The 26,686-nt window shown below is 36.2% G+C and overlaps 1 protein-coding gene across 1 annotated transcript in view; it reads right to left on the minus strand.

Moving 5' to 3' along the window:
• CNTN6 (contactin 6) overlaps positions 1 to 26,686 on the minus strand; it is a 320,429-nt gene that overhangs the window by 96,106 nt on the left and 197,637 nt on the right. The window contains exons 6-7 of the mRNA NM_001191459.2: positions 18,903 to 19,106; positions 17,175 to 17,277 (exon numbers count right to left, since the gene is read on the minus strand). Coding sequence (NP_001178388.1) covers positions 17,175 to 17,277; positions 18,903 to 19,106 — 307 coding nt within the window. The remainder of the gene's footprint in view (positions 1 to 17,174; positions 17,278 to 18,902; positions 19,107 to 26,686) is intronic.

Below are 26,686 nucleotides of genomic sequence, written 5' to 3' on the forward strand. Positions count from 1 at the left end.
TTAACACCATCGAAAACACATTAAACAGTATTTTTGTGTTAATGACTTTAAAAATAATTTTAAATTATTATTGTTATCATTTCAAGATAAGAATCCTAGCTTATGTTTATTTGTTTTCTATTCTCCTTTAAGAACTCTGTATGACTAGGCATTTAACATAAACTGATTTATGAATCATGCATAAACTAAAATCAGATCTCCATACTGTACATGAAATGGGTGCACAAACATGCATATATGTCTCTAGAAGTAAATGTCTTGCTTCTGCCTGTTTGATAGACTGACTGCTAAGGAGATAATACCTCTGATCATAGCCATCACGTTCCTTTCCTTATCATGAGAGCAGGGATCTTGCAAGTGAGCTATAGCATGTTTGTTGTAAAATACTTTTATTTTTAGCTTGACAAATCATCTAAGACCATTGTGGTATGGAGGAAAGTAATTAGACAACTTTCACCAAAGAGGAAAAAAAATGCATTGTGAGAAAGCTAAGCATTTATTTATGAATAGTAATAACCATTAATTGAGTGCTTACTATGTACCAGGCTTGTGACAGATGGTGTCCATACGTCATCTCAGTTTAATATTCAGCTGGAAGCTGTTAACAATCCTAATTACCTTTTTGAAATGGTACTCACGTTTAGACAGGTAATTTCTGCTAAATTATTACCTGCCAATTCTCTTCCACTTAGAGTTCCAGTACAGGCTAATTTATTGTGATCCACCTTCCAATTCTGAGTTGCCACCCATTCAGTTATTAGCACTAGTAGACTCCTTTTCCTTCTGTGGCTTCAACATTCTTTTTAAGACCTATCTAGCTTATCTATATTGATGATATCAGTGATGCAGTATTCCCTGGCAGTTCATTTTAATTTAAAATAAGTGGTCTATTTAAAATCCAAAGTTAGTATATTAATGTATGAAGAGTTCAGTGGAACAAGGAGATCTTTGAAGGGTCTTCAGAATGAGGATTCTTATTAAATCACTTGAAGCTTTGCCATTAAAGGGTTAAGTCAAAATGCATGGTACCACCATCATCCTGTAACTTCAGGTATCAGCCATTTCTGGTAAAATTTCCCTTTCAGCTCCAAATCCACCCCCTCCACACACACTTTTTTTTTTTTTTAATCTTTACAAATGTGGTCAGACTCTAGCTTGAATACAAATCTCAGTAAAGAAAACCAGTTTGAAGTAACTCTCTCATTCAAAGTTTCCTCACAGCACAAATGAGACACTCATGAACTGTGTACTTCAGAAAACTTTACAGTAGCCTTTTCTTATTTTGTATCTATATTTTCCTGCAACATGAGCCTGCACAGTTCTAAAAGACTGCTGCTGCTGCTGCTGCTAAGTCGCTTCAGTCGTGTCCGACTCTGTGCGACCCCATAGACTGCAGCCCACCAGGCCCCGCTGTCCCTGGGATTCTTCAGGAAAGAACACTGGAGTGGGTTGCCATTTCCTCTTCCAATGCATGAAAGTGAAAAGTGAAAGTGAAGTCGCTCAGTCGTATCCGACTCTTAGCGACCCCATGGACTGCAGCCTACCAGGCTCCTCTATCCATGGGATTTTCCAGGCAAGAGTACTGGAGTGGGGTGCCATTACTAGGTCATAAAAGCAAATTTTCTTTCTCCTTCCTTCCTTTCCTCCCTTTTTCTCTCTCTTTCCTTCTTTCTCTCTGCTTCTCTTTCTTCCTTACTTATTTCCTTTCCCTCTCTCTTTTTCTTTCTTCCCTCTCCCTTTTATTTATCTTTCTTCCCTCTTCCTCTGGTTGTGTGCTTCTTAAATAAGCATTGCCATGAGGACTTTTACTTCTTACTCTCTTGTCATCGTGCTTTTACAGAGTGAGCATCCTATTAATTTTATCTGGAGACAGAGAATGTATTTGTTAACCATCCGTCCTAATTCAACCTGAATTGGAAGTTAAATTAAAGCTCTTCACACACTTATAGAAACTCTGCTTCACTTCTATACTTTTACCCCATAAATAGAATTTTCATTACTAGTGCTATTTGAGAAAGCTTATATTTTTCCCTTGGATTTCTTAAACCTCATTATCCACAGCTTAAATCCAGGCTATACCAAGTTTTAAGTAGAAACTGGTACAGAGAACCAGTTTCTTAAGATGCTTATATTTGGGATTATTCTTAACTTGAACCTCATTTCAAAAAATCCTGTCTGTGGCCATTTTTAATCGAAGACTGGGAAGCAGAATGACAAAACCAGCACAGAGTGCCTCTGTTCAATTTTCAGACTGTTCAACTAGCTGCTTTCATTTCCTCAACTTGAAATATTCATACAAAGAGCTTGGGATATAAGATTGTCCTATGGGGATACAATATGGATAAATTCATGAGTTCTGTAGCAAAGCAATCTCACTATTATGGAAAAAAGGATATTTTTTTCTTTTTTCTCTGTGTGATCTAAATGTAGTCATGATCCTGTTCTCCTGGTCAGTGTCTATACCAGGTTTCCCTCGGGGGACAAAACATTATCCCCTGAAATGTGCATGCATTTTTCTGGTATTTGACACTACACTTGTTGCAGCCAGGTGAAAAGCCCACAGATAGTTTGGTCTTAATAGCAGTGGTAGCAAAACAGTACTTGCATGTAGGACACAGGCAAGTTTTGTGTAAATGAGTGCAAATTACCTCACATCTCTGAGCCTCAGCTTTCTCCTTATAACTAGAGATAGCAATGGGTACATAAAAGGCTGCTTGAAAGGATAAAATGCGGATATATATTATGAGAATAAATTCTGAAATATAAAGTTAGAACCTATAATAAAGTTTGCTAGATTGTCTCAGTACTATGATCATCCACACAGGGATAGTAAGATTCTATTGTCCCAAGTCCCTAAGACTTTTATGGCCACTTTCTACTCCACAGTGTAAGCACTAATTGGTACATGAAACGTAAAACAGGAGCCCATAATTTCAAGGTATATTAGGGCTGAAAATAACACTGTACATAGCAGGAAAAAAAAAAAGAAAGAAAACTATCCCTTGGTCGATAGCATCTCCATAATGTTTTATGAATACATAATATTAATCCTAAACAAATATTTCACCAAGTATATGAGTGCTATGTTGCCCTACAGGAGAGGAAATTATACTTTGGTCAAGGTAGGTTCTGGAGGCTCACGTTCCTTCAAAATTATGTTGAGAGTTAGAATTCCTTAGAAATTATAGGGCTTGACTTTAGCTCAGCTCATAATCATAAATGTTCACCTAAAGAAATTAAGGAGACATTACATATGGTTGGTTATATTTAATCATTCTATTATTAATATAGCTAACATTTATTGATCACATTCTACACCAGGCATTGTGCTAAGTGCTTCACTGAAACTATATGATAATATCTTAAGACACAAGACTATTGCTATTAACATTTTGTAGATAAGGAGATTGGGAATAGAATAGGTTGGTAACAGGCCCAATATCACACAGTGAATTACAAAAAAAAAAAAAAGATTTGAACTAAAGTCTCTTTCCATAGTGATTGAGCTCTAAACTACCATGCTTTGCTGCTTCTGCATGAGCTAAACAGCTACAGCATGAAAATCATCTTTTTGGTCAATATATTGTTGTTTAGAAATATATACCTTACCTAATTAACTAATGTATTTTATAATCAGGGGGTAGAGATTCTTTTGTCCGGGGGCCAGAAGATGAAATCAGAGTTGTTTTTGTTTTAACATATTGAGATGCCTCCATATTCCAATAAAATTTCTAGAGATGGGTTCCAAGGTTAACAGGAAAAATGGAAGTAACTTCTTTTCCTTCAGTTCAGTTCCAACTTGGATTTGAAATCTTTCTCTTCTGCAATTGCCAGTTACTTAAAAAGTAAGATTTCTAAGTCTGCTGAGAAAGGTGATGGTAGACTGAGATGGAAAGGATAAAGAGTTACTTGCAGAAATATATATATATTCTGCTTGGATGATTTTTAGGGCCTTTAGATTAATTTGATTTTTGAAACAGCAATGTAAAAATCCAATTTTGGCTTTTGAAATAGAAAAAAAAAAAGTGAAAGGAATGTCTGACTTTTTGGAATCAGTATGTAAGATCAAAAGAGACCCAACTTGTAATTTGGTCCATTTGAAAATGGACCCTCTGCAGTTGTTCTCGAGGAGAATTTGCCAAGACATATCAGAAACTTTAGCTTTTACATTCCTGTTATTTAATAATTTAATTTTCTAAAATTATACTGAAGAGGTTTGCATGCAGATGGACAAAATACAGCTCCAAGAATATTCATTTCATCATTATTTATGATAAAAAAATGTAAACAAAATAGAAGGAAAATAAATGTCCACAGAAGATATTAAGAAGAGGTGGCAAGAATAAGCAGAAGAAATGTACAAAAAAAGATCTTCAAGACCCAGATAATCATGAAGGTGTGATCACTCCCACTCACCTAGAGCTGGACATCCTGGAATGTGAAGTCAGGTGGGCCTTAGGAAGCATCACTACGAACAAAGCTAGTGGAAGCGATGGAATTCCAGTTGAGTGATTTCAAATTCTAAAGGATGATGCTGTGAAAGTGCTGCACTCAATATGCCAGCAAATTTGGAAAACTCAGCAGTGGCCACAGGACTGGAAAAGGTCAGTTTTCATTCCAATCCCAAAGAAAGGCAATGCCAAATAATGCTCAAACTACCGCACAATTGCACTCATCTCACACGCTAGTAAAGTAATGCTCAAAATTCTCCAAGCCAAGCTTAGCAATATGTGAACCATGAACTTCCTGATATTCAAGCTGGTTTTAGAGAAGGCAGAAGAACCACAGATCAAATTGCCAGCATCCATTGGATCATTGAAAAAGCAAGAGAGTTCCAGAAAAACATCTATTTCTGCTTTATTGACTATGCCAAAGCCTTTGACTGTGTGGATCACCACAAACTGTGGAAAATTCTTCAAGAGATGAGAATACCAGACCACCTGACCTGCCTCTTGAGAAACCTGTATGCAGGTCAGGAAGCAACAGTTAGAACTGGACATGGAACAACAGACTGGTTCCAAATAGGAAAAGGAGTACATCAAGGCTGTATATTTTCACCCTGCTTATTTAACTTATATGCAGAGTACATCATGAGAAATGCTGGGCTGGAAGAAGCACAAGCTGGAATCAAGATTGCCGGGAGAAATATCAATAACCTCAGATATGCAGATGACACCACCCTCATGGCAGAAAGTGAAGAAGAACTAAAGAGCCTCTTGATGAAAGTGAAAGTGGAGAGTGAAAAAGTTGGCTTAAAGCTCAACATTCAGAAAACTAAGATTATGGCATCTGGTCCCATCATTTCATGGAAAATAGATGGGGAAACAGTGTCAGACTTTATTTTTCTGGGCTCCAAAATCACCGTGGATGGTGATTGTAGCCATGAAGTTAAAAGACACTTGTTCCTTGGAAGGAAAGTTCTGACCAACCTAGACAGCATATTAAAAAGTAGAAACATTACTTTGCCAACAAAGGTCCGTCTAATCAAGGCTATGGTTTTTCCAGTAGTCATGTATGGATGTGAGAGTTCTACTATAAAGAAAGCTGAGTGCTGAAGAATTGATGCTTTTGAACTGTGGTGTTGGAGAAGACTCTTGAGAGTCCCTTGGACTGCAAGGAGATCCAACCAGTCCATCCTAAAGGAGATCAGTCCTGGGTGTTCTTTGGAGAGACTGATGTTGAAGCTGAAACTCCAATACTTTGGCCACCTGAAGCAGAGAGCTGACTCATTTGAAAAGACTCTGATGCTGGGAAAGATTGAGGGCAGGAAGAGAAGGGGATGACAGAGGATGAGATGGTTGGATGGGATCACTGACACAATAGACATGGGTTTGGGTAGACTCCGGGAGTTGGTGATGGACAGGGGGGCCTGGCATGCTGTGGTTCATGGGGTCACAAAGAGTCAGACACAACCGAATGACTGAACTAAACTGAAAATCCACCAGTAAGAGACTGGCTGAAAATACACATTTGAATGCCCCACTGTCATTCCATATGAAGGTACAGAAAATGGTTTAATCGGAAATGTATTCATAATATATACTTTTAAAGATTTTTAAAAGTGTTTTACAAAGAATATGCTGAAATGATTTGAGTATGAAAAGAAAGCAGTATTGGATTATAACCCCAAAGTGAAATAAATATCCACTATGTGATACTGATATAAATAAAAGATTGAATAAATTGATAAACGAGGATAGAGAAGTGAAAAATCTCCCATGAGGAAGAATTCTAAATAAATTACATAGGTTCACACCTTAGAAGAAGTAAATCATGACCTTTTACTCATTAGATATGAACCATATACTTTGACCCTTCCAAAGACTCAATAATGGAAAAAGAGAAAAATGAGTAGGTTTACAGTGGAGAACACTGACAAAACTTCTTCTGCCAAGTGATGAAGGCCAGCATTAGCAGCCATAGATCATATTGATAGAGTAATAACCTTGATATGATGGGTGAAAATGGCACTTTACTTTTGTGGTCTTTTTGCTCAAAACCCATAACCTCAGGTTAAAGTTAAGGAAAACAGCAGACAAATTCCAGTAGAGGGTCATCCCACAATAAAAGTGACCACTACTCCTCAAAACTCTCAGGGTTATCAAAAACAATAACTGTCTGAGACATTGTTAATTATAGCCAAGAAGACCCCAGGGAGACAAGAAAACTCAATATGGTACCTGGGATAGAATGTTAGAATTAAAAAGGATATCGAGTAAAACCAAGAAAATTTGAATTAAGTATGGCTTTAGTTAATAAAGACATATTTGTGTTTGTTCATTATTTGTAACATAAGTACCATCTTAATTTAAAGTATTAATAATAGGAAAACTGTGTGGTATTATATGGGATTTTACCATACTGTCAGCTGACTTTTCTGTTCTAAAGCCATTATTTTAAAATTTTGGGGGGAAAGGGGTATTAATGAAGTAGGAGAGAAAGAGGCAAGAATCTTCTATTTCTCAGAGACACACAAAAAAATTCCTTCAAAAAAAGTCTCTTATTAGTTCTACCAAAGAAATTGAGAGTAACTCTTTCCAGTCTCAGTTTAAAAAGGAGTAACCTGGAGCGAAGATAATCAGGCAAGTTCCCAGAGAGAGTATTCTTGAATCTTCCTTCATTGAACGTTTGTAAGGAAAGAACAGATTCTAGGGAGAAAAAAAAAATGTGTGATCCATATTGTTATATCAATCCTATTTTCAGTAGCCTTCGAACTCCCTGGGGTCTTTCTATTATCTTTATATCCCCAGGGCCTAGCCCAGCATCTGCTGTCAGAATTCCTCCTGACTGAGTGAAGACATAAAGGAATTAACTACTGAATAAGATATTCAATGCATATTTACTAAGTTAATAGATACTGGAGCTTAATTTGCCAAGTGAGTGAATGAGGGGATGTCAATAATCCTCATCAAGAATAAATACGTTATTTTAAAATGCTAAATCCATTGTTTTGAGCAAGTCCTTGAGGATTGTATTAGCAAAGAAATATAATGCAGAAATCCCTTCTCTCCATCCTGTGTATTCCTTTTTACCTTCTCAGTCAAAGCACCACTGACAATTACAGTACCACAGTTTATTAATTGTTATTATGTATTGATTGCCTATTATAAGCTAGGGATTATGATAAGGGAGTGGTGAAGTTTACAATTATTTAAGCATCTGCCCGCAATGCGGGAGACCCGGGTTCAATCCCTGGGTTGGGAAGATCCCCTGGAGAAGCAAATGGCAACCCACTCCAGTACTCTTGCCTGGAAAATTCCACGGACTGAGGAGCCTGGTAGGCTACAGTCCATGGGGTCACAAAGAGTTGGACACAACTGAGTGACTTCACTTTCACTTTACATTAATCCTATTCTCTCTATAGTCCACCTGCCTATCTATCTATTCATCCATCTAGTTTTTGCCTTTGTTTTACAGATAGGAAACTGATCCTAGTGGTCCAGCTATTGACAGGGGAAAGAAAAGGAAGATAGCACTAAGTCGTGTTCAACTCTTGCGATCCCATAAACTGTAGCCTACCAGGTTTTTCTCTCCATGGGATTCTCCAGACAAGAATACTGGAGTGGGTTGTCATTTCCTTCTCCAGGGGAACTTGACAGGGGGACTGAGTATTTAAACCCTGATCTCTTCAAAGCCTATACACTTTCTAGAACACCATGTTTCCTTGAAATGTTAGTGAATCCACTGATAAAACTTTCAGCCCTATGATGAATGTGTGTTTATGTGTTCCTTTGTTGAGGATTGCTGTCTTTCAGTTTTTCAAAGATTGGCTTGAATGCTTGTCAGTTCTCATATTTGCATGGAATTTACCATATCATCTCATGCAAACCAATAGAAAATCATGATAAAATACAAAGCAGTTAGAAAGAATCTGAAGAGTACCTTCAGTATACTACATTGTGGGACAAAAAGGACAGGCTATTCATAGGAAAATAATTTACTCTCTATCCATTTAACTTAATGAGGAAATGTTTTATTTTTATTTTTTTTCTTTCTCTTTTTAAAAAAAATTTATTTATTTATTGGAGGCTAATTACTTTACAATATTGTATTGGTTTTGCCATACATTGACATGGATCCACCATGGGTGTACATGTGTTCCTGACATTCAAATGGGAAATTTTTAAGATGTCTCTCTGAATTTTTTTAAAGCAAGTGTTAAAATCCTGAAAACCCTGAATTCACCTAGATGAATATTAACATATTATTGGCCAGAGATGTATTAATACCGCAGGCATTAGTTTCTGCTAAAAACTAATAATGTGTTAAAATGCTACTGTCATTCTGAGCATCCTGAGCAATCTTTCTGTGGTATGCTCTTCAGTGATGTCCAGTGATGAACAGTGATGTTCAGATATGTGTAAAAGAAAGCAAAGTCAAATAGCTGCTCTTTCATCTGAAAGTTCTGAAATGGATAACAATATCTTGGTGAGACTTCATATTTACTGTTTAACATTAATAGCTAAGCTGGGGTATCTTTTCCTTCATAAATTAGAAAAAAATGAATAAGATATACCTGTATACATAAATATCATTGTCTATACATAAATATAGCCCTCTGTGTGAAGGCTTCATAACACATAGGAACGTTGAGTAAAGCGACTAATTTTATTTGCATTCCAGAGCATTGACAGCAAAGTTATTAAGAAAAAAAAGAGAAAAGTATATATGTTTGGTTGTTTATGAGAGTGTTAGAAGAGTTATGATTATATCAGTTTAACTTCTTTACTAAGAATAAAGGCATATATTTTCTTGAAAGGAGACACAGAGATCTATCAGTAAATCATACTATATTTGAATAGCACCTATCCAAGGAGTTTCTCAGGGTATTTCACAATACAATTAATTTGCAGCTTAGATAATTAAGAGTCTGCCGTGTTAAACAAATGAGACAAAACTGAGAATTGAAAGCTGTGATCATGTCAGCTCTGAAACTCCAACATAGAAAGTGAGATACATGTCCCCAAAGTCATAATAATTAAAGTTCAAGCAGGTATCTGAAGTTTTGTCTCAATTATTCTATATTCACATTAGCCCATGGTGGTTTAAGATAGTTAGGGTCTTTGAGTAAACACTCTAGCCAGCCTTCCATAGATCTCATTCTCCACACTCTCTGCCTGCATGACTGCAGTAGCCCCCTAGGTTGTTGGTATGTGTTCTGTATTCTTCCTAAACATCTATCCTAGATTTTTATAAATAGTAGCTATTACCATTGCCACATATAAACCAGTGGGGTGTATTCTCCGCAATGGCCCTGATTGATTTTTAGAGAGAGTTTTTTCTTCTCATTCAAAAATAATGAATTTTGAAAAGGTTATCTTTTGAATTATCAAAAACTTTAATATATAAAATTAAACTTGTTATTTGCTGCAATATTAGTAATTGCAGAGTACTATCCATAATTTTACTATCCATAATTACTATCCCTAATGAAATATCCATAATTTCATTCTCAGATAACATCTTTTTTACCTTTTTGCTGAAAATTTTCAAGCCTTTTAAAGGAAAACATTTACAGAACTGAGGGCTAACTGCATCTGCACATGGAGAATTAATTTGTATATTAAAAAGATAATTTGATGTAAGTATCAAATGGCTAAAAGCATGAGTTTTGGAGTCAGAATCAATGATTTTTAATTTGAATTGCAAATTTAAAACTTATATATATCAATTATTTCATCTCTCAAACTTCACCTTTTTACTTTCAAAATTAGCCTTAAAAAAAAAAAAATCTGGAATTTAGCACTGTTGGATTAACTGGACCTGCATTTACTCTCCTGCCAGAAACCATTAGAAAACTGGACAAATATAATGGGAAACAAACCTGATTCCAGGGAAGTAACATTGGGCAGCATAAAACTATGATCCCTAAAGGATGGGAAATGTACGAAGTAAGCCATGGATATCCCAGGTTTTTACCTCCAGGCACTTTCCAGAACACTGAATGAAGAAGCAAGCATAAATAAGACAAGACTACATTCATCACTGAGTTAGGAGACACAAGGTGCCTGAAGTGGCTGGGATTGCAGAGCAGAGTATCAGAGACAATGGGACTAGAAAAAGAAAGTGCTCCAGAAATCTGCATAAGAATGAGAAATGAGGCTGGGCAAAGAACAATTTTCAGGGCACAAACAGGGCTAAAAGATGTTAGAGTTCTAACATGCTAGAGAAGAGAGATAGTAAACATTTAGAGCATTTGATAGGAAGAAACATCTTAGAAATAAACTAGCCTTAGACTAACATCTACTCCATACTCAAGGAAGTTTAAAAATAAGCTACAGAAAGGTCAAGCAGATTCACTACAACTTAATTCCTATCAATAAAATCCAATACTTGAAAAAATACACAACAATCCAGCTTTTAACAACATAATATTTATTATATCTCTAATTAAATTAAATTATTAGATAGCCTGAAAAGCATAAAAAAATAGGAATCATGATTAAAAGCAAAAACAGTCAACAGAAACAGATCCATAAATTATTGAGATTTTAAACTTAGCTAACACGGACATTCATATATCAATAGGTCTTCTGAATAAATAGCTAGGGGTTATAGGTAAAGAAACTGCAGACCTCAATCTCTAATTAAGAGAGTCTCTAGGGAAACCTGAAGATAACGGAAAACAGAAAGAAAAACAAGAGGGAGTTTCAGCCTCTGAAACCACAGCTATGGCAAACAGTAAACACAGCCTAACTCCTTGCCAGATAAACATAGAAGTTTACACTAAAATCCAGAGTAAAATCACTTACTTTTACCTATTACATCCTACTAGGTTTTTAACAACAACAAAAATATATAAAAGGCCAGTTAAAATGTACACTCTGCAGAGAAAAGCAAACAGTGGAACCAAACTCAAATACGGCAAATATTTTTAAATTATCACATTGGGAATTTGAAACTATTAAAATTAATATGTTAAGGGCTCTAATGGAAAAAGCAGACAGCATGAAAGAACAGAGGATTGATGTAGCAGGAAAACAAAAGAAATTCTAAGAAAGGATCAAAAGGAAGAGATAGATATAAAAACACTGTAATGTAAATGAGAATGTCTTTGATAGGTTTACCAGTAGACTGAGCATGAGGAAAGAGTAAGTGAATGAGAAGAAATGTCAATGGAAAAATCCCAAATTAAAATGTGAAGAGAAAGAAAGAAAGAATGGAATATCCAGGAACTGGGGGAACTACAAATGGTGAAACAGATGTCTAATGGGAACACCAGAAGGAGAGCAAAGAGAGAAATGAACAGAATAAATATTTGAAGTAAGAATGACTGGAAATTTTCCAAAATTAGTGACAGTTACCAAACCACAGACCTAGGAAGCTCAGAGGCCAATTAGCAAGATAAATTCCAAAATAATCTGCCCATTCAAGAGAAGGAATATTCCCAGGATAAAGGGAATTATTTCCTAGCTACTTAGGAAATATTTCCACAAATATTTCATGAAAACCAGTCTGTATTTCAGGAACTGTTTAAAGTCCTTTAAAAAAAATGGTGAATATGATGTGGGAATGACTTATGTTATTTTGTGTGTGTGTGTGTGTGTGTTCCTCTTTCTTATTCACCTACTAATTTCCTTACCCCCCCTCTACTTCAACTCCTTTCTCATTAACTAAAATATATAAACCTTAGTTTAATGAATGTATAATTTATAGCATAAACAGTAGTCAGTAATTAGTTAGCAAAAGTGTTTAGAAACATTGATGTATAGAACAGTCTTTTGGACTCTGTGGGAGAGGGAGAGGGTGGGATGATTTGGGAGAATGGCATTGAAGTATGTATAATATCATATATGAAATGAGTCGCCAGTCCAGGTTTGATGCACGATACTGGATGCTTGGGGCTGGTGCACTGGGATGACCCAGAGGGATGGTACGGGGAGGGAGGAGGGAGGAGGGAGGAAGGTTCAGGTTGGGGAACACGTGTATACCTGTGGCGGATTCATGTTGATGTATGGCAAAACCAATACAATATTGTAAAGTTAAATAAAATAAAATTAAAAACAAAAAACATTGTTGATAAGAGAAAGAACTCTTGATTTTATTCCTCACTGAACCAATTAGCTTTTTCAGTTTGGGGTGTATCCAACTTACTACAGAGAAGTGTTGTACCTCAGAAGGTGAATGAGGAGATTTAAAAGGATTTGTGCAAAGCAGTCGCAACATTGTTTGGAACATATTGGTTTGAAAAAAATATAACAAAATCAAGTATTGCATGCAATATTTTTATAAAGAGTTGTCAGAGAACATGATTTATAATTATCATTCAATAGTTTGTAAAACACTTGGCAATAGACCTGCAAATAGATATTTATCATTTAAAAGAGGGGTTGATTTTGCTCTTTTCAGATTGTTAATTATGTTTATCAATTAATTAATTTTCTAGGGAGTGCATTGTTTGTGTGTATGTTAATGCTGCAAATTCAGAAAAGTCAGTAGAGTATTTGGTAAATGTCCACTGCAGAGGGCACAGGCAGTAAAAAGTCTTTTTTGTTAGTAGCTAACATTTTCAGGAGAAGGCAATGGCAACCCACTCCAGCACTCTTGCCTGGCAAATCCCACGGACGGAGGAGCCTGGTAGGCTGCAGTCCATGGGGTCGCTAGGAGTTGGACAGGACTGAGCGACTTCACTTTCATGCACTGGAGAAGGCAATGGCAACCCACTCCAGTGTTCTTGCCTGGAGAATCCCAGGGACGGGAGAGCCTGGTGGGCTGCCGTCTCTGGGGTCGCACAGAGTCCGACACGAATGAAGCGACTTAGCAGCAGCAGCTAACATTTGCATAATATTTTCCAAATATATAAAGGATTTTCATCTACATTCTGTTCATCTGAAGAAATGAAAACTATGTCTGCACTTCAGTTACACAGAATACATGTTTCTTACGCAGAACGTTTTAACACTACCATTATGTCCTTGTGGATGCTTCAGACTTTCCATTTTAACACTGAGGCATTTCAATTCCATTTTAACAATAGCTTTGATAAATATAATCTCAACAATGATTAACTTTGTCAGATAAAATGTTATGGGACATACTCCACTAAATCAATTATTTCCTTGACGATTTTCTAAGAGGTACAGTGAAGCAATTCTCATCATTTTCCCATTCTTCCTTAATTTTATTTCATGTGCATCAGCTCTTTTATATACAAACTTAACAATGAACATACACTTTATCATTGAGGGATTTTTATTTTGTACATCATATTTGCCATATTTTTACATATCTTTACACTGTAATCTTCAAAACAATACAGGAGATAGATATCATTTTAATCTTTTTTGCATGAGGATATGGAAATTCATAACAGTTAAGAAGGATGCTTGTCGATTGTTAGACAACTCTTGAGAAAATTGAGAGTTCAATCTGCCTCCTCTAACTTGGAGAGCAGTTATCTTAACCATTTACTCAAAAGTTTCTAAGTTCAGAATTTAAAATCAGGTGAGACTAAATTTTAAGTGTCCTTTCTTTCTTATCAAAAGCATGAAGCTGAACCAGTTACTTATATCCTTTGATCCTCATCATCTTCCTCAAATATAAAAAAAATATGAGGTACCCTGCACAACTAAGAGGATTAGGCATATCATATAAATTCTTAGCTATAAATGATTAGCACATGAAATTTATTTACATGAGATTCTTGAGAACTAGCATCAATCTTTTTCATTTATTAATTATGTGAGTATTTTTTAAATTACAGTAACTATATTTCCTGATGCTAAACATGATAGAATAAACTATTAATATTCTTTTCAGATACTATTTTTCATTGGTTTTCTTTTATAAATAAATCAACAAATTTTCAAAGTATTTTGCTGTTATTTTATGGTGTTTTATATACTTTAATTTCTGAGAAAGCTTGAAAATGGTGAAAGTTCATCATATCTTTCAAGGCAAATAAACAAAAACTGACAAAACTCCCAATTGTCAGTCTCTTAAAATAATTTAAACAATCTATAATTATTTATTGAACAAATACTATGGGGCCAGATGTGTAAAATTCAACAGTCCATGAGCTGAGAATTTCCAGGTATTCAAGCTAGATTTAGAAAAGGCAGAGGAACCAGAGATCAAATTGCCAACATCCATTGGATCATAGAAAAAGCAAGAGAATTCCAGAAAAACATCTACTTCTGCTTTATTGACTACACTAAGCTTTTGACTGTGTGGATCACAACAAACTGTGGAAAATTCTTATAGAGATGGGAATACCAGACCACCTTCCTTGCTCTTGAGAATTCTGTATGCAGGTCAAAAAGAAACAGTTAGAACTCGACATGGAACAATGGACTGGTTTCAAATTTGGAAAGGAGTACATTAAGACTGTGTATTGTCACCCTGCTTATTTAATTTTTAATGCAGAGAACATGATGCAAAATACTGGGGGGTTGGATGAAGCTCAAGCTGAAATCAAGATTGCTGGGAGAAATATCAATAACCTCAGACATGCAGATGACACCATCCTTATGGCAAAAAGTGAAGAACTAAAGAGCCTCTTGATGAAAGTAAAAGAGGAGAGTTAAAAATCTGGCTTAAAATTCAACACTCAAAAATGAAGATCATGGCAACTGGTCTCATCATTTCATGGCAAATAGATGGGGAAACAATGGAAACAGAGGCAGACTTTATTTTGGGGGGCTCCAAAATCACTGCAGATGGTGACTGCAACCTTGAAATCAAAAGATGCTTGCTCCTTGGGAGAAAAGCTATGACCAACCTAGACAGCACATTAAGAAGCAGAGACGCTACTTTGCCAACAGAGGTCCATCTAGTCAAAGCTATGGTTTTTCCAGTAGTCGTGTATGGATGTTCAACCATGAAGAAAGGTGAACACTGAAGAACTGATGCTTTTGCACTCTGTGTTTTTGGAGAAGACTCTTGAGAGTCTCTTGAAGTGTAAGGAGACCAAACCAGTTATCCTAGAGGATATCCTGAATATTCATTGGAAGGACTGATGCTGAAGCTGAAATTCCAATACTTTGGCCACCTGATGCGAAGAACGGACTCATTAGAAAAGACCCTGATGCTGGAAAAGATTGAAGGCAGGAGGAGAAGGGGACAACAGAGGATGAGATGGTTGGATGGCATCACCGACTCAATGGACACGAGTTTGAGCAAGCTCCCGAAGTTGGTGATGGGACAAGGAATCCTGGCATGATTCAGTCCGTGGTCTCGCAAAGACTCAGACACAACTGAGCAACTGAACTGACAGTCAATTCTGATTCTTTGCGACCCTGTGGACTGTAGCCTGCCAGGCTCCTCTGTCCACAGGATTCTCTAGGCAAGAATAGTGGAGTGGGTTGCAATTTCCTCTTCCAGTGGATCTTCCCAGTCCAGGGATTGAACCCATATCTCCTGCTGCTCTTGCATTGCAGGCAGATTCTTTACCACTCAGCCACTAGGGAAACAGAGCCAAATAATGCTGATTACAAAATATTTAGTAACCAGCATTATTTGGATTGGGCTTCCCCTCTGGCTCAGTGGTGAAGAATCCCATCTGCAATCCAGGAAATGTAGAAGATATTGGTTCCATCCCTGGGTGTGGAAGATCCACTGGAGGAGGAAATGGCAACTTGTTCCAGTATTCTTGCTGGCAAATTCCATGGACAGAGAAGCCTGGCAGTCTACACTCCTTAGTGCTGGAAAGAGTCGGACACCACTGAGCATGCACACAGAAACGAACAAACATTATTTGGATTGCTTGGCATATTTGCTTAATAATAGGATGAAGACTTTTAAGGATGTTTCCCATAGTTTTGAATGTAAATCATTATTTCTGAATATGAGGCCCACATGAGGAATAGATTCTGGATTTATAGGAAGCACTTAAAAGTGGTGCTGAGAGTAAAGTCTCTTACTATTCAAAGTATATTCTATAGGCAAGAAGAATCACTATTACCTAGGAGTTTGTTGGAAATGAAGAAATCAGATAGCACACCGAATCTATTGAATCTCAATTTAGCTATCCCCCAGATAATTCATATATATATTAATATTTTAAAGTGGAATTTTATCACTTTGTTACTTGGTTACTGGTGTTTATGGGTGTCAAAATGAAGTTTTAATATTGCTAAAATGCAGTTCTGAACATTCCATGAAAAAAAAATATATATGTAGCTGGATTTAAAGCTTTCCAAACTTATTGCTTATAAACACTTATCTGAGTAGTAAAGCAAAATGCTTCCCCTACCAGGACAGGTTTGGCTCAATTCTAATTATCCACTATGAACAATGGCCTTTAATTTGCCTTATTTTGGAAACTAGCTGTGCAGGTTTTTCATTTACAAGAGTTGTTGATTAATTAAGCAAGGAGACACTCCAGGTAATATATTTCTGGATGTACAAGAAAATAGAGTAAAGGATACATCAAAAATTTAGTGACCTGCTTGCCATCTTATGCAAGCTCACTTATCACTTTGCAATGTGCTGCCTAAGTGGCTTACACTGTGCTTAAACTAGAGTAAATATTGGCCCATTTGGCAGAATCATCTCCCCAATCATTTTTAGAGCATTAATATTAGACATGTTTATTTAAAGTCCAATCAGAAAGTTCCCCTTTTGCCCAGCTTTTAAAATGTTTGCTGATTTACCTATAGGGCAACATTTGAATACCAAAATATTTTTTTGTTTGTATTAATTAAAACAATTAGAAAAAGAAAAAACAACCTTACTTTCCAAGGGCAAAGCATTCCAGTTTTACAGATGAATCCTTTGCAGCTTGAATAGTTTCAGGAAAACGCACTTCAATCTTCGGTTCATATTCCCCCATCACACCTGTTAAATACCAAAAGAGCTAGCAGCATTTCTAAAGAACAGAGATTTTCTATGAAGCAAATGCTTTAGTTATCAAAATGTGATTATTCTGTTCTTTAGTTAACAATATTTTTCTATACTGATGGTGAATGATGGAAAGCATCACTTCATGATGCTGTTTAAAAAAATTAGTTCATCCCTCTCTCCCCTAAAAAAGAAATACCTAAGATATAATACCAAAATATCAGAATAAATGCATTCCAAATTTCCCTGTATTCCACAAGAGCATCTTAAAAATAAAATAAATTCTTTTATAAAATAAAAATACTTCCTTTTTTAGAACTTAATCATTCTAAACATTCGAAGAGGCTGTGGTTGAAAAGACAGAGTACTACTTCATTCAAATAAATTGGTAAATTTTATTTTTTCTATTTCCTTGACATGTGATATTTCTTGAGTGACTACTTTTAGAAGAGATTTTTTTTAGTACTATGTATGATGCTTTTGTATATTTTTACCATAAATGTAGTGAAAAGAATAGAGGAGATGGAATAATGAAGGAATTAAGAAGAGAAGTTAAGAAAGTAGGTAGATAGGGAGGAAAAAGGCCAATATGATAGTTTCTATGCATATTACTGGCTTAGGAGCTCTTGTGATCATGAACAGAGCACTCACTGAAGGGGAGAAATTGGACTTAAGAATAAGTCCAGTGGTTGATGAATTCTAAATTAAGACCATGCAAATATATTTGAATAGTTAGTGATTATAAAAGCTCTGTCATAAGAACTCCCTGTATGGAGCTAATTCCATGATTCTGTTAGCCATCATTAAATTATATTCCTGCTTTTCTTGAACTTAGAGAGGAGAAAAACTCTATAGACGTATTACAAGTCCAGAATCTGATCAGAAAACGCATCAACAGATATTTCCATCTTTACATTTACCACTGTGAATATTTAATTAAAGAATCAACTAGAGGATTCTTCTACTTTGATGACTTTCTTAGGTTTTCTAGCTCTAAATCTTGTACCAGCTATGGCTTGACTAAACTCCAAAATCATCAGAGACCAATCTAAATTATGTTTCTTGGAGAAATATAATTAGTATGAATTTTGTGTTTCATTTTTCTTTGGAATGCTCATTATTAATGTTGACTTGATTTACTTTCCTTGGATGTGAATTGTTTTCCTGCCTTGCCAACTAGGAAATAAAAGGGTGAACAAAAGAGACAAATACGGAAAAGAAAGTGGTGTTAAAGAAAAGCTGTATCATATGTTCATCAAAACTATATTAGGTGAATGAATCATTTTGTCAGCATTCACACATTCACACACACATAACTACTCTCTCAAACATTGTTTCTTTTTTAATAAAATATTTCTTAAACGAAGAAAGGATCTGTTTCAGATCCAGAGAGGAAGTGGCATAGCATTCTCAGAATCATCTGTACTATACCATGTGGATTAATTATATAGTTTTCTATTATTTTTGACAATATGTGATTTTTCATCATATTTGTGAATTAAACCTCAACTCCTAGATATTATGGCTCCACTGAAACAGAGGAAAGCAGAAAGTTCTACAGATATCCCCAAGTTTCAAAATTCACAGACAAAATTTATCCCTAAGATAACTCATCATCTTACCATCAGTGCGCTGTACTAATGGAGTGGGTGGTCCTTGAACACTTCTCTGGGCTTCTTTGTTTGTTATGAAGCAAGTGTAGTTGCCAACATCTGATGGCTCCACTTTGGCAATGTACAAGTTCCCTGTCTCTTGTGATACAAACCGTCTGTTGTCCTCTTGAACATATAAGGGGTTATCATTGAAAGTCCATGCATAAGATAAATCTGGAAACAGAATAAAATAAGTATTATCCTTACTGTATTCATTCTTATCTGAAAGTTCTGTGCCCTACTTCTCCATAAATAGAATACAACTGTGCCCCTCTTTGTCCAGTTTGTGCCTGTCATCCTGATGTAATTGTTTTATTTCTTTTTAATTAAGTATTTCCCAATTTGGATAATATGGTTTTCCTGTCCATCACTGGCTTTGTGTAATTAAAGATGTGATGGTGAGATGTCAAGGGAACAAGTAGATGAACTTATTAAGGAAAGCTATATGGTATAAAATATTATGGGCTCAAAATGTACACTTAATTTCTACATCAGTGCTCATATTAAAGCTGTGCTTCTCAATATGCAATCAGAAGGATGCTCATATTAACCATGTTTAGGGGTGTTTGCTAAAAATTTTACTTCAAGGTGTAAGTTCAGGGACCCTACCACTTGGAATCATTCATTCAATTATTACACAATTTCTGAACATCTCTTTTGTGACCATTTTTGGACTTAGAACACATCAAAGCAAAACCTGTGCCTTATAAAACTTCACCTAGTAAACTGATTACAACTAGTGTGGATAATCTCAGTGTGGGCTGATATGTGCTTTGGCAGAAGCATCAGAACCCAGATGAGGAGCTTAGAATGATCTGTGGTCAGAAAAGTCTTCTGAAAAGAAATCCATGCTCAATCTAGTAGGATGAATGGGAGCTATCCAGGCAACAGATTAACAAACCTTGCTCAGAGAACAAAAACGTGAAGATGAAAGAGAACATATCATTTTTGCTGAACATCAATCAACCTCTGGAAATCTTATATATAAATATGAATATAAATATATAGAGGCATATATAACTGATATAATTATCATGCTATAAAATGCACAAATCCTAAGTGTTCAGTTCAGTTAATTGTAACAATCTAAGCACTATGAAATCACCAGCCTAAAATAAATTATGGAACATTCCCATCTTTAGAAATTCTATTATGTCCTTATTTGTCAACCTCTACTGTTGTAACAACTACCAGAGTTCTATCATCATAGGTTATTGAATTTCATAAAAGCAGAATCAAACAGAATGCACTTCTTTTTGAACTTTTATATTGGAATCTAGTTGCTTAACAATGTTGTGTTAGTTGCAGGTGTACAGTAGAGTGATTCAGTTATACATGTAGCTATTCTTGTTATTTCAGAGTATTGAACAGAGTTACCTGTACTATATAGCAGGTCCTTGTTGATTATCTATTTTAAATATAGCAGTGTGCATATCAGCCTCCAACTCCCAATGTACTGCTTTGTGTCTGGTTTGTTTAATGTATCTTAATGTCCCCTATGTAGTTGTGACTATCAGTACTTCTTTTCTTTCTCTTGCTGAATGGAATTCCATTTTTATGAATATACCACAATGTGTTTGGCTGCTTTCCTGTTGAAGATTATTAGAATTGTTTCCATTTGGGGACCATTATATTGGGTTGGCCAAAAAGTTAGTTTGGGTTTTTCCATACGATGTTATGGAAAGCCCTCAATGACATTTTTGGCCAATCCAATGCATTAGGTTCATATAAACATTATTTTCTAAGACTGTCTGTGGACATTTTCACTTTTCTTTGTTAAGTCCCAAGACGTGAACTATAGGGTAGGTGTATGTTTTACTTAATTAAAAAAAAAAAAAAAAACAACTACAAAAGAATTTTCCAGTTACACTAGTTGATATCTCCATCTGCAATATGTGAGAGTTAGCATTGGTGTACATCTCTGAAAAAACTATGTTGTCATTTTTTAAATTTTATCTAGATATCGTTGGGCAAGGGGGTTGCAGCTGGCACTAGTGGTAAAGAATCTGCCTTCCAATGCAGGAGATGCCAGAAATGAGGGTTCGATCCCTGAGTCGGGAAGATCCCCCTGGAGGAGGGCATGGCAAGCCTTCTTGCCTGGAGAATCCCATGGGCAGAGGAGGCTGGCGGGCCACAGTCCATGGGGTCACAAAGAATCAGAAATGACTGAAGTCACTTAGCCAGCATGCATCGTTGAGCAAAGGAAAATAGTCTCATGTATTAAGGTTTTGTAAGTGTGGTACTAATAAGGTTAAGAAATTGTATGTATTGTGAAAACTAGATACAAATGAACTTATGTCAAGGAAAGTGGAAGAACTTAACTGGTTCAAAAATGACCCCTTCCCCAAACATGTGGAAGATATAGATGCTGGGGTGAAAAGGGGAAATATACTAATGATGGTTGAAATGTCTTCAATTGTAGATGAACGTGGACATCACACATTTGGAAATCACAGTCACAGGAGAACAGTTAAAGCACCTGGGAGCCTCTTGTCCAGACAGAGGTCACAGTTCATGTTTGTCATCCGTACTTATGTTAAAACTAGTGCAGAAGCAAGACACGGCAGAGACAAAAAAGAAGAAATTGAAAGCTAATTATTTCTATAATGTTCTAGCAGTCCTCTTCAGATAGAAGCAGACAACCTGAAACATTCTTCATGAATAGAACTGATTTAAAATTCTCTAGAGGGATGATGAAGCAATATGCATTGAAAGCTATTTTGACCTTAAATCTGATCCATATACAAAAACTCTTGAGAAAATGCATGTGCGCTCTATTGTTTTAATCGTGTCTGACCTTAAAGATTAAATCGTGTTTTAATCTTTGTGACTTATAAACTATAACCTGCCAGGCTCCTCTGTCCGTGGGACTCTCCAGGCAAGAATACTGGAGTGGGTTGTCATGACCTCCTCCAGGGGATCTTCCCTGGAGGTCTTCCCAACCCAGGGAAGACCCAAACCTAGGTCTCTTAAGTCTCCTGTATTTCCTGCATTGCAGGTGGATTCTTTACTCACTAAGCCACCTGGGAAGGTGCTTGAGAAAGTGGAAATGTGTGAATTTTGGCATCTTTATCATCCCTTTCAAACTAGGAAAAAAAAACCAGGTAACACATTAACAATATACTTAGGGAACCAGATTCTTTTTAAAGAATGAAAGAAAAGAAGATAGAAAGGAGACAGAAGAAAATAATGAGTTTACAAAAAACAGACTAAATTAAATCACTTGTGTATTAAATTATATATTGTATTTGCAATGTATTAAATTCTGACAATTCATAAATTATTTCAGTAAGAATAAATTCATCTAAATAGCCAGAACTCTGGTATCATTCTCAGGAATGAAGAAGATGTGACAGAAATATATAACAAAGAGGATGAACAGCAACAAAAATGCCACTTAAGCATGAAATATAAAAATTCACAAAGTGTCATTAAGCCTATAAAATTAGTGTTCAAGAAGAAAAACAATCTAAGACATGTTATTACATGAAAAGTATATTGTAAATAAAAATGTTTAGTATGATCTCATAAAAATTATGCATTTACATGTATGAGAACTTATGGGTGTGTGTGTTTCTGCAAATTTTTAAATTTAAAAATCTAGGCATGTATACAGTGGCTTTCTCAAGAGAAGGGAAAGAAACACAGAAGACTTCTCTATGTAATTTGTGCCTGCCATATTTGAATATTTAATTATTATGTAATTGTGCAAATGGGAAAAATAAACAACAGGATGAATAATGTGCCAGGAAAACTAAAGACAAGAATGGGTTATCATTTATTAAAAAAAAAGATGGACAGTATTATTCTTTTAATGTTCTTTATTCTTACTCTGAACTAGTCAGACTGGAGTATTATGCTTTATTCAGAGCACATTAGGAAACTTGTTAAAGTGCAGATAGTTAATCCTACCCTAGCAATTTGTTTTATTAACATCTGAGTGAAGTACCATGGAATCTGTATTTTCAACAGCCTACAAATATCTTGCAGTTGAATTGTAATACTATGTTCAGAGTACCCATTATTGAGAGGGAACTGAAATCTCAAGTATATTGAGATAGATAGCCAAAATGTAGCCAAGTCCAGAAGTTAATACCAAAGAAAGTGGTAAGAACTTAGATTTTGACCCTGCAGGGCAGAAATGGAGAAAAATAACTGAGTTGTTTTCATAGGTCAAATGGCTATGACATTCACAAAGGGTTAAAAAAAAAAAAGTTCTCTCCATTGATGTCCAGAAGGCAAAAGTAGGACTTGTGGACATTATAGTATGCTGTTTGACTACATTAAGATACAGTGAAGATCAGTCCAAACTTTAGAGCTATACCAGCAGAAGACTTTGGAGATAATGAGTTTTCAATCATTAGAGATGATCGAGTAGAGAATGGATGAGAATTGCTTGAGGTGTTGCAAAAGAAGTTTATTTTTGCAGTGGATAGGAAGCTAAACCCATGTCTCTATGAATGGTTTACTCCACTCTCAACATTCCTTCGAGTTTTCTGAGTCTATGCTTTTAGTTTACTGTCTGAGACACCAGGGAAGCCCTTAAGGTCAACTATGCATAAATAAAATTCGCTTCTTTTTAAAATATGTTTTGACATTCTTGTCCCATTCCCAGGTATTGAATCTTTGTGTGTGTGTGTGTGTGTGTGTGTGTGTTTTTCTTGGCAAGTCCTTACTAGAGTCTTGTATCATTTCATATAGGCTCTTGTGTCTGAGTTTTTTTTGCTGATGTCCTTTGCTACTTCACTTCTAAGCCTGTTGCTCTGTCTTCACCAGAGAGATGCTCAAAGGGTTTTGTTTGAAACTGGAGAGCCACCTAGATAGTAAAATTTTTTTCAGTATAAAGAGGAGGGAAAAAATGTAGTTCAGGTTTCCCTGTTGTCAGTGACTCCATCTTTCGAACCTTCTGTGAAATAAAGACAAATCTTGAGCAAATTCCCAGGGCTCTGTTCAGCTTAGGTATCTTTCATCGATGCCTCTGTGGGAAGAGGAAAAAGTTCTAGCCCTCTGAAATCCAAAGCAACTCCTTTCGCTCAACAGAAATTACACATTGCCACTGGTGCTCAGGAAATCTTTGTATACTTTTACCCTATAATCTTGGGGCCAGAGACTATAATTTTCACCTCTCCCTAGGGGAATTCATTTTTACCTTACTACTAAAGCTTTCTAATCTGTTCCTACATGTAGTGTATCCTTCTTCAGTAGTGGGATATTTAGAAGCTACTTGAAGAATGTGTTCAGAAATAAGGAAGATGACATAAGGAATAATTTTGAAAAAATAGAAGCACTTGTTTCATACTTGTTTCATCATTCCTACAGTTTGTTTTGTGAGGTTAATTGGCTATTGCAAATATGCCTGCTACTACATATCCTTCCCTATAGGAAGGATACTGGAGCTAGGGGTATAAATGTAATTTCCCCAAATTATACTGTGAACATGTACAAAGGGATAGAACTTGAACCTTTGTCCTTCTAATGTCTAATCCTTCTTTCTTGCCATCAGACTTCCAAAATCCCAGCTCCCTGCATATCTGAGCCCTCTCACATCTAGGCCAGTTGTTCTTCACATTCCCTCCCCTATCATATTGCCCATCATGGGTTCGAATTCCTCAGAATCTTGTAGAATAAATGATTAACCTGCTATTCAAAATTACTCCAACAAGCTTATAGCTACTATTAACAGGGAAGAGAACACACTTGCAAAACCTGTAGTTAGTAATTCTCCTCTCTATGAAGGTCTCTCTAGAGCAGAGATTTTAAAACTTCAATGTGTATCACTATCACCTGGAGGACTTGGAAAACCATAAACTAATGAGTTTCTCAATCATTAGGTCTGAGGAGGGCCCAGAAAATTTGCATTGATAACAGATTCCCAGCGGGTGTTGGTAGTGAGGAAATTCTGCTTTGAAAATCATTGCTGGCAAAATTCAGTCTTCTCTGGGAGATCACACTAGGGAAGGCTTGATAGAATGGTGGTTACCTTGTATAGTTCCCTTCAGGTGGTGTGTAGGAAGTAGAAGAGTGTGTTCCTCGACTCACAGATTCATGGCATGTCTGGAATGGTAGGGACCTGAAATTTCTTCCAGCCCAACCCCCTCAGTTTACGGGCAAATAAGCAGAAAGGAAGACGACAGTAGCTCTGAGACTAGACTCCAGGTGTCCTTTTGCACCCTTCTGGGAACTAGTGAAGGTGCAAAGTTGCAAGCCCTTCCTGTCACCATTATTTTTCATCCTGCCCTGCTGCCTTCTCCCCACTGGCTGCCTTTTCCCATTCATCCAAACAGCCAGCCTGCAATGGGGGCCTTTATCTTTTTTTTTTTTTCCCATCATCAGCCACTGCTGTGCTTAATTTGTATATTTTTTAATGGGGAAAGAAGAAAAATACCTTGCAAATTGGAAGTTTAAAATCCTTCCCATTTGGCTTTTCTTAATTAAATGTATAATTCATGAGCCACTTAAGTTGAAATCACTGAATTTTTAAATATTTTCTCCACCATCTATGACATTTATCTGTTATTAATGATTGTGATGTATTTTCCCTGTGATGATTCAGCATGAACATTAGAACTGAAGGATAATTGGTCTTCACTGAGCCATTGTCTGTAGTTTCACACTGACACCATCCTCTATAATTTTATTATTATTAGAAATGGAAGATCTGCAGTAAGCAATTGAATACCATCGGCTGCTCTGCCAAGCATACAAAAAATCCTATTTTCCCCAGAGCCTGATTATGTTTTGACATCTTTTATAGCCCTATATCTTGTACTCTGATATTGAAAATACAAACACAAAGATACATGCAAGTATACCCATTATATGGGATGTAATTTTTATTAGAGGGGAAGCATCTCATGGGAAAGAAACCCGTAAAAATAAACACCGACACTGAGAACTTCTACTGGCGCTATAGAAAGGGTCTCAAAATTGGTAGCATGTTTCTTGAGGTAGAAAATAAATGAGCAGAATAAAGAATCTGAAGCACAGTGCTCAGATTTAGTGGATAAATCCCCCCTTTGGAATATTCCGATATGAGTGTACTTTACTGCAAACCTTGTGTAGTGCTCCAGGGTTAAATGTGACTGGCTCTTAGGTGGTAAATCATGGTTATGCTAGCTCAGTGGTAAAGACCTAATCCAAGAAGAAGAATTTCTTTTCTGGGTTGAAGTCATTGATATTGGTGCTGAGCAAGTTTATGATGCAAGCCAGAAAACTGGCCCAACACCTTTATAATCACTCCTAGTTGAGTTCCCATTTGTTCCACAATTACTGCTTGACCACCTAGACTTTATTAGATGCCTTTAGATTTACAACACCTCCTGTTTGGAATCATGGAGATGATTGCCTTTGTGCCCTACAAACAACCACTAAGTAAAGGCCCTCTGAGTTTCTAGGATTTGTTGTTAATGTTTAGTTGCTCAGTCATGTCCAACTCTTTTGTGATTCCATGGACTGTAGCCTGCCAGGGTCCTCTGTCCATGAGATTTCCCAGGCAAGAGTATTGGAGTGGATTGCCATTTTCTTCTCCAGGACAGACAGCCACTAAGTAAAGGCCCTCTGAGTTCCTATGGTTACTAGCTTCCAATGAATCCTAGGACAGCTTTGGTACTGGTAAATCCTTCCTGAAGAAGGAATGAAAACCCAGGCAACTTCTGAATAAATTTCAAGGTATGCTCCAATTCTAAGGAAGCCACGGTGAGTCATGGGGCAAAATACAGAAGGACTAGACTTGTTTCCTCCTCAGTTTCCATCCT

Source organism: Bos taurus, chromosome 22 (genome assembly GCF_002263795.3).
Source record: "Bos taurus isolate L1 Dominette 01449 registration number 42190680 breed Hereford chromosome 22, ARS-UCD2.0, whole genome shotgun sequence".
NCBI lineage: Eukaryota > Metazoa > Chordata > Mammalia > Artiodactyla > Bovidae > Bos > Bos taurus.